This window comes from Balaenoptera acutorostrata, chromosome 3 (assembly GCF_949987535.1).
Source record: "Balaenoptera acutorostrata chromosome 3, mBalAcu1.1, whole genome shotgun sequence".
NCBI classification, from domain to species: Eukaryota; Metazoa; Chordata; class Mammalia; order Artiodactyla; family Balaenopteridae; genus Balaenoptera; species Balaenoptera acutorostrata.
This window is the reverse complement of record NC_080066.1, coordinates 59,006,476-59,014,809: the sequence shown is the minus strand read 5'-3', so window position 1 is coordinate 59,014,809 and position 8,334 is coordinate 59,006,476. Positions and strand designations below refer to the sequence as shown.

At 47.6% G+C, this 8,334-nt stretch overlaps 1 protein-coding gene across 1 annotated transcript in view; it reads left to right on the top strand.

Moving 5' to 3' along the window:
* The first annotated feature begins 3,614 nt into the window (after positions 1-3,614).
* Positions 3,615-8,334, top strand: part of CHRNA7 (cholinergic receptor nicotinic alpha 7 subunit) — a 127,876-nt gene continuing 123,156 nt past the window's right edge. The window contains exons 1-2 of the mRNA XM_057543560.1: positions 3,615-3,733; positions 4,007-4,146. Of these exons, the coding sequence (XP_057399543.1) occupies positions 3,688-3,733; positions 4,007-4,146 (186 nt within the window). The 5' untranslated portion in view covers positions 3,615-3,687. The remainder of the gene's footprint in view (positions 3,734-4,006; positions 4,147-8,334) is intronic.

Below are 8,334 nucleotides of genomic sequence, written 5' to 3'. Positions count from 1 at the left end.
AAGACAGTCAGCCTGTCCTTTGAAGCTTGGAAGCCAGGCATTGAGTTCTCCTCTCTAGCTATGAAAGTCCTGGATGGCATCTTCTTCCAACAGAATGCTGTTTCATCTACATTGAAAATCTTTTGTATAGTGTAGCCACCTTCATTGATTATCTTAGCTAGATCTTCTGTATAACTTGCTGCAGCTTCTACATTAGCACTTGCTGCTTCACCTTGCACCTCTGTTATGGAGATAACTTCTTTCCTTAAACCTCATGAACCAACTTCTGCTAGCTTCAGACATTTCTTCTGCAGCTTCCTCATCTCTCTCAGCCTTCACAAAATTGAAGAGAGTTAGGGTCTTCCTCTGGATTAGACTTTGGCTTAAGAGAATGTTGTGGCTGGTTTTATATTCTATCCAGACCACTAAAGCTTTCTCCATATCAATAAGAAGGCTGTTTCACGTTCTTATCCATGTGTTGACTGGAGTAGCACTTTCAGTTTCCTTCAAGAACTTTTGAATTCAAAACTTGGCTAACTGTTTGGTGTAAGAGTTCTAGCTATTGGCCTATCTTGGTTTTCAACATGTCTTCCTCACTATGCTTAATCATTTTTAGCATTTGATTAAAATGAGATACGTACAATTCTTCCTTTCACTTGAGCACTTAGAGGCCACTGGAAGGTATTAATTGGCCCAATTTCAATACTGTTGTGTCTCGGTGAGTAGGGAGGCCCTCGGAGAGGGAGAGAGACAGGGGGACGGCCAGTCAGTGGAGCAGTCACAACACACAACCTTTACTGATCAAGTCTGCCATCTTATATGGGTGCGGTCTGTGGTGTCTCAGAACAACTACAACAGTAACATCAAAGATCAGCCATAGACCATCATAAAGAACATAATTTTAATGAAAAATTTTGAAATATTATGAGAATTACCAAAATGTGACACAGAGGCATGAAGTGAGCAAATGCTATTGGAAAAATGATGTCAGTAAACTTGCTCACTACAGAGTTGCTGCAAACCTTCAATTTGTAAAAAAACATCATATCTGTGAAGTGCAATAAAACGAGGTCTGCTTGTATAGCCAAACTCACAGACCTACTTATTGGCACAGCACAGACTGGAATTTATTTTCCATACTCACATTGGCTCTAAATTGTCAACTGAATGAGTGGATTGTTCTTGTTGCTGCTCCAGGCTCCTAGCAGAGAACAGGGCATAAACCAATACAGACGGTCCCCAATTTAGGATGGTTCAACTTATGATTTTTTGACATCATGATGCTGTGAAAACAACAGGCATTCAGAAGAAACTGTACTTCAAAGTTGGCATTTTTATCTTTTCCCAAGCTAGCAATATGTGGTACCATACTCTCGTGATGCTGGGCAGCAACTGTGAGCACAGCCCCCGGTCAGCCACATGATCACGACAAGGATAAACAACTGATACCACCATTCTGTTTTTTACTTTCAGTACAGTGTCACAATAAGTTACAGGAGATATTCAACACTTCATTATAAAGTGTTTTGTCTTAGATGATTTTGCCCAACTGTAGGCTGATGCACGGCTTCTGAGCACATTCAAGGTAGGCAAGGTTAAGCTTTGATGTTTGGTAGGTTAGGTTGTATTCAGTGCATTTTCGACTTAAAATATTTTCAACTTATGATGGGTTTATCGAGATGTAACCCCGTTGTAAGTCAAGGTAGATCTGTACTTACTGACCTGTTGTCCCACTGGAAAATGCTTTAATTTGAGGTTTCTGACATTATGGGGTAGGAGGGAGGCAAGGAACTAGTTATGCTTTCAGAAATGTGATCCCCATGACCGTATGCACATATATGAAGTCCCTTGGCCCCTCTGGGCTCATATACCTCTAGGATGGAAGGCACGGCTTGAAGGTACCTTCAGGAAATGTGTAGGAGAGTGGGTGCTGCATTCACAGGACCAGTGGAGGTGGTGTGCCAGTGGGAATCTTCCAATTGATGCTTCTTATGTCTCCTCTATTCTGTTGTTGGGTTTTATTTTCCTTGTCTGACTCCCTTTTTGCCAGTGGCCAATACCGTGCAGTTCATTCCTTCACCACATGCCAGCTCTGTGTGTATCCAGACGGCCCCAGATGGTGCGGAACTCAGGAGCCAGATAAAGTGATGAGCACGCCTGTCTGCTCACCAGGAATCCCTACCCTGGTGTTCCCGTCTCCCGGCAAACCCCTCCTTTGAGGCAAGCCCAGGTCAGCAGTCCCCTCTTCTATGAACCCTTCTCCAGAAAGAATGAATCCTTCCGTCTTCTAGGATCCTGTTGCAGTTATCAAAACCTATACTGTTTGTTTATTTATATGTGCATCAGTTAACGGGTGTGAATTTGCTACAGAACACTTCATTGCAAGGCTGACATAATTCTTTGTTTTTCCATATCAAATAACTGGCTTGGTCGCCCTTTCCTGCTGCTGGGGTAAATTCAAGGGCAGTCACATTTTGGTAAGCCTAGTTCCCTAGTTTTTGGTGCCATCCTGGAATCCTGGGCCTTATGCAGTTCAGAGATGTGGGCATTGCCTCTGCTGGTCCACAGCGATCCCAGATCCTGGTGGAGCTCAGATTCTCTGGGGCCTGAGGAAAGTGGGCTGCAGAACCCTCTAAGTGGGCACAGGGACCCCTCTGCACTCAGCCTTCTGCAACATGCTTGCTGAGAGCAAAGGGGACAGTGTCTACACACCACTTTTGAAGGCCCTCATCAGCATTCTCTCTCCCATCCTCTTCCAGAACCATGACCCCTTCTCAATATCTAGGATGTAACTAAGCCCCTGACCCCTTTGACTGGTGTCTGCTCTGAGCTTCCTCTTGGCAATTAATTCTCTCAGCCTCAGAAAAAAAAAAAACAATGCCTAGATCACCACCAAGTTTTGACTGTCCTTCTGGCAAGCCGTGGGGAGTTAACTTTTCAACATTTTCAATCGCCTTTAACAGAGAACGAGATATAAAGAGGATATACACTGGGAATTCCATCACACACTTTTGCAGCGTCTCCTCCCTGTAGAACGCCTCCCTGGCGGACTTAGCCTCTCCTCTTGGCACCTCCAGAACCGGCTGAGAATCAGGCTGGTGATGCCCAGCAAATGGATGCTGAAAGAACATCCACGACCGGCAGGAGGTAGGAGGGGCCTGTCTCAGGTCTGTCTCGTCTCCTTGGAAGGAGTCGCGAACCTGTGGGAGCCTGGTTCCCGGGCGCTGCACCCAGCCCCGGCGGCGGGGAGGAAGGGCCCTGGAGAACCGGACCCAGGAGGGTCCCGGCGTTCTCCCGCCGACCCGGCGCAGCTTCTGAGAGCATCAGCGAGCGGAGTGGGGACAAAGGACAGAAGGGACCGGCAGAGCCCGGCCTTGGACAGCCTCGGGAGCGCGGGGACCGCTTGGTGGAGACAGAGGCGGGGCGGGGGCGCACCTCCCCGGGAGCGCTCGGGCTACTGTCCCCCACTGCGGCCGCCGAGCCGCCCGAGGGCCGGCGGGCGGGGATGGGGGGGCCCGAAGGGACGGGTGGGAGGGGCGCGGGGGGGCGGGGGCGGGGCTCGTCACGTGGAGAGGCGCGCGGGGGTGGCCGGGGCGGGGGCGCGCGCTCGGCTCTTTAAAGGCGCGCGAGGCGAACCGCGAGAAGCGGCTCTGCGGCCGCAGGCGCAGGCCCGGGCTGACTTCCGAGACGCGCAGCTCCGGCCCCAACATGCGCCGCTTACTGTGCCTGGCGCTGGCCGCGTCGCTCCTGCACGGTAAAGCCGCTGGTCTCCCCCCGCTCCACTCTTCGTCCGCGCGATCCCGGGCGCATCCCGGGTGGCTTGGGGCGCCCCGCGCCGGGCCCGGGTTTGGGGGTTCGCTCCCGCCGGGGCCGGCGGGGGTCGCAGTCGGCGGTGCGGGGGGAAGGCGAGCCCTGCGCGTCTGGGCTGCGCCGCTTGGGCGGCCGGGGGTGCGGGCAGGGTGCGCAGGGCGCATGCCCTCTGGCCTTCCCTGAGCAGCCCGCCCGGCTCTCCTCTCCTCTCCTGAAGTGTCCCTGCAAGGCGAGTTCCAGAGGAAGCTCTACAAGGACCTGGTCAAGAACTACAACCCCTTGGAGAGGCCCGTGGTCAACGACTCGCAGCCGCTCACCGTCTACTTCTCCCTGAGCCTTCTGCAGATCATGGACGTGGTGAGTCCCGGCCCGGCCCTGCCCTCCGCCGTGTGCCTCGGTTTCCCCGGTCGCCTGGGAGGAGCCTGGCGCGCGCCCCGGCCACCTGTGCGCGTGTACTTCAGATCCGCCTTGCCCTCGGCTTAGAGAGTCAGGACGGAAGTATCTCCGTCCTGAGCCGGGAATCCTCAAGAACAGGTCCGAATGATCACGTATTAGTACCACTTATGGTATAAGTATTGGCATGCAGTCCAACATTTGGAGTCAATTTAGACATTTCTAGGCTTTTCTGCTGCCCGTGGTATGCAACTTCTCTGGGTAGAGGCTTGGCCCTGGGCTTTACAGCTGGTTCATCTGTCCAGGCAAAGGGCCAACTCTGAGCATTTAGACCCCCTCCCCAATTCCAGTAATGGGCATTCTTTGCCTTCTTGGGGAGGGTAGTGCGGGTCGTCTTGCTTTGAGGATGAGCAAAGCGCCGCCGCCGGGATACACTTGTCTGCTCCTTCAGGCAGCTGCTTTCAGCCCCACAGGCTTGCGCACTTCAATTGGCAGATCTGTGTAATACCTGGGTAAGTTTGTTCTTTCGTTCTTCTAGACTGCTTTGGATATTCAGTTGTCACATATTAAATATGGATATTGGAAATTCAGTTGGCACATCCTCATACAATATAAATATTTTACAAAAGCGTTTAAGTCATTATAAATGGGTTTCAGTGTCTAGCCTGTACAAGGCATTCATTGGACTGTGCTCTGGAGAAGTGTACAGGTGTGACGCTGTTCCAGGGAAGGAAGAATGTGGTGGGAAGCGGGTGTGAGAATAACTACAATAGGTAGAAAGTGCTAAGAGCCTCCAGAGGTGTGCAGATCAGAGGTGTAAAAAGACAGGTAAGATTTCATAGTTCTGCAGATAAAGAGTGCCCGTTCTATTACACTGATGTATGTTGCATCACTTAACCTAGTTAAATTGCTGTGATGAATGGCTTGCTTTCCCACATGACACCTGTGTTAAATGTGTACTTCCTTCTACAGATAGACCTATGCTTCAAAATATTGAATGTGCATGCGATGACGTGGGCAGGCTATCACAGAGGAGAGCTGTGAAGGCAGACAAGTGCTGTCCTGTGGGTTACCAGGGCAAAAATTCCTGTTTACAGAGCTCAGGCTGCAGGAATGGGGAAAGGATGGAGATATGGGGTTAGGGGAAGAGGGGCTGAGAAAGCTGCCCTGGTGTTAAGCGGCGCCATGGTGGAGAAATGGAGTTACAGGGGCTTTGGAGCGGCACAGGCCTGTGGCATTTGGGGAGGCAAGTGCTTTATGGAGCAGCTTCTCTGTTATTTCAGAGAGCTCAGGATTTGTGCTTGGGACCTTTAGTAGGTTCTGGCTCTGCTCGTTTCTGGCTGGTTGTTCTGAGGAAAGTTTCTTAAACATCCTGAGTCTGTATTTTCCAGTTAATACATTGTTCTCACCGTGGATCTAGCTGGGAATGCATTTAACTTCCCAGCCCAGCAATCCTGTGAGATCATGGAGTGGCCTTGAGCAAATTACTTTACCTTTCTAAGCCCTGTTTCCTCATGTGTAAAATGAGAATAATAATACCCACTTCACAGGGTTTTGAGAGGATTAAATAAGAGAAAGTGCTTACCACACACTGGTGATTGACTGAAGGTTTGCTTGATCTTCATTATGTAGCTACTCAACTCAAGAGGTTGGGATGTCAGTGCCTAGAAAGGTGTGGTCTCTTGCCCAAGGTTGCTCATTGGTTAGGGGCAGAGCTGTGTGGAACATCCACATTTGCCTTGCAAGTCCTTTGCATCTCCTGCCTCCTTTAGAATCTGTAACTTCTTTTGCAGAAAGAAGTCAGCTTAATTTATTTAAACTGCCTGAGTGTAACTGATTGAATGTGACTATCCTGAGATCCTGGGTGCAAAGGAAGTCTCTCTATTAGAAATAATGAAATATGCAAACATTTGTATTCCAGCAGGACTCGGCTCTGTCTGGTTTTGAAGCAGAGCCAGGGCTTTCCAGCCAGACTCTTGGGACCCTGGACAGAGATACAGTGACTCATAAGTGATTCATGTGGCAGAGCCCTAACTGGTGTCAGGTTCTCTTTACAAATTTTGTTCCAGGGGTCCTTTGCCCATTCTGACTGGGCTGTTCTAGAGAACATTTTTTCTCCCAAATCTTGTTATTGTTCCCCTTTCTGCCAGCAGAGATTTCCTGGCGGGAGTAGTAGGGAGATAACGTGTGATTCTACATATCTTATTTTCATGGAATATCATTTGCCTGTTTATCAACTTATTCCACACATACTTATTGAACCCTTCTTGTGGACTTTGCTAGATTCTGGGAATTTATACCTGGTTAAGGGATTATTTCTACTTCTAGAATTCACAGTCTATCTAGGGAGACTGACGTGTAAATCCAAGATTACATCACGTGTAATTGAACACAAATGTCTGTAAAGTGGTACAGACACACATAGTAGGAAATATTTGCTTCCAGCCAGGGTGGCTAGGAGTTAGATTTCTAAAGGTGAGTAGAAGTTTGCCAGTTGGAGAAAATAAGAAAGGCTTTCCAGGTGAGACAAACAGGGTGAGGAAAGATGAGAGTGGGATGAGGACAGCACACCCTCAACAAGGTGTGTTCTGTGGAACACTGGCTCCCCGTTGATCTTCGCTGCAGGTTTTGCTGAAAAACTTTTCAGAAACTTGAATGTGCTATGTGTATTGAGAATTTTTTAAAGGAGGGATATCATACCAACAAAACTACTATCTCTTAGGTACCCTTTTGTAAGAATGATGTTCTAGAAACACACCTTGCAAGGATGGGGTTATCATTTGGTGGGAGGGCTGAGGTGAGTTCGTACCGTAGACAAAGGAGGTGTTGAACGTGAGATGTGTCGAGTGGCTCTGCAGAGTTTACATTTTGCCCTGGACCCTTGCCTGGGTATCTCCCAGGACATGAGGCGGAGGTGGTGGTGTGCCAGAGGATTTGTGAAGCTGCAAGACCAGCTTGCCATAGCATATTTTCCTAGAAATGGAAACAGTCCAAACCATGATATTTGTATTCAATCCAACAAGTATAAATTATAGACTAGAATGAAAAAAATGTGCATACATTTCTAAAGACAAAGCCTGTGTTTTTAGAGGGATAGTTTTACCTGCTGTGGCCTGCTCTAGCTATCCACCAGGCCCCCTTGGTGAGGCACGAGGTGAAGCATGGGAAGCGGTGGTGGATTTTTAATCAAGAGGAGGGACGTTACTAGATCTGTGTTTAGATCGAGGATGCTGAGGGCAGTGTGTATGTGGGGCAGATTAAAGAGAAGAGAAAGTGTAGGCAAAGGATGAAGAGGTCTAAACTAGAATGGTCACTGTGGGAATGTGGAGACGTGGACAGATTCCAGAGACATTTTGGGTATACTATCTATGATATATAACCGTGTATGTGAACTTCATGTAGGTATATAGATAAATTTATTAAATGAAAGTACCTAAATGCATACTCTGACTTATGGTGATTATTAATTTAGTTCATGGGCTTGTATCTGGGCTGGGAATGAGATAATACCGAAGAAATCATTTTGAAGTGATGCAAGTGTAAGGTTCTTAAACTACCAACAGTTTCCATAATATTTCTCCTTTGTGCATGCCATTTAGTCATTTGCCTGTACACATATATCTGAAGGCCATTCTGAGTGTTGATTTGCATAAAATAAATGTGTACAGTTATGAAAGCATGGCCAGAAGGCAAGGTATTTAAAATGAATAATAGGAATCAACACAAAATTATACGGAAATGTATAATATATAATGATGTATGGATGATTTTTGCTCTTTTGTACATTTGGGATTGCAGATTCAACTTTTTAGAAGCTGTAGTCACAAGACAGCAGAACAAAGTGGTTGTGCATTTGGGGTTTGCTACTGCAGAGGGCAGGCATGGGTGTGGAGCCCAGTATCTGAGGGCTTGTGTGTTACCTGAAATCCCTTGGTGGCCTCTGCTCTGGTTTGTCAGACTTATGATTTTATATTTACTGTTCACTATGTAAAATGCTACAACTCTTAACTTAATATTACCAAATATTTGCTGTAAAAATTGCACACCTTGAAGACAGTCTATGAAGAAAACCCAAGGTGCAATTATGTAATTATCCTAATAATGTTTTTATAAGTGATATTTCTTACAACTACAAATATGTGTTTTGTGCAA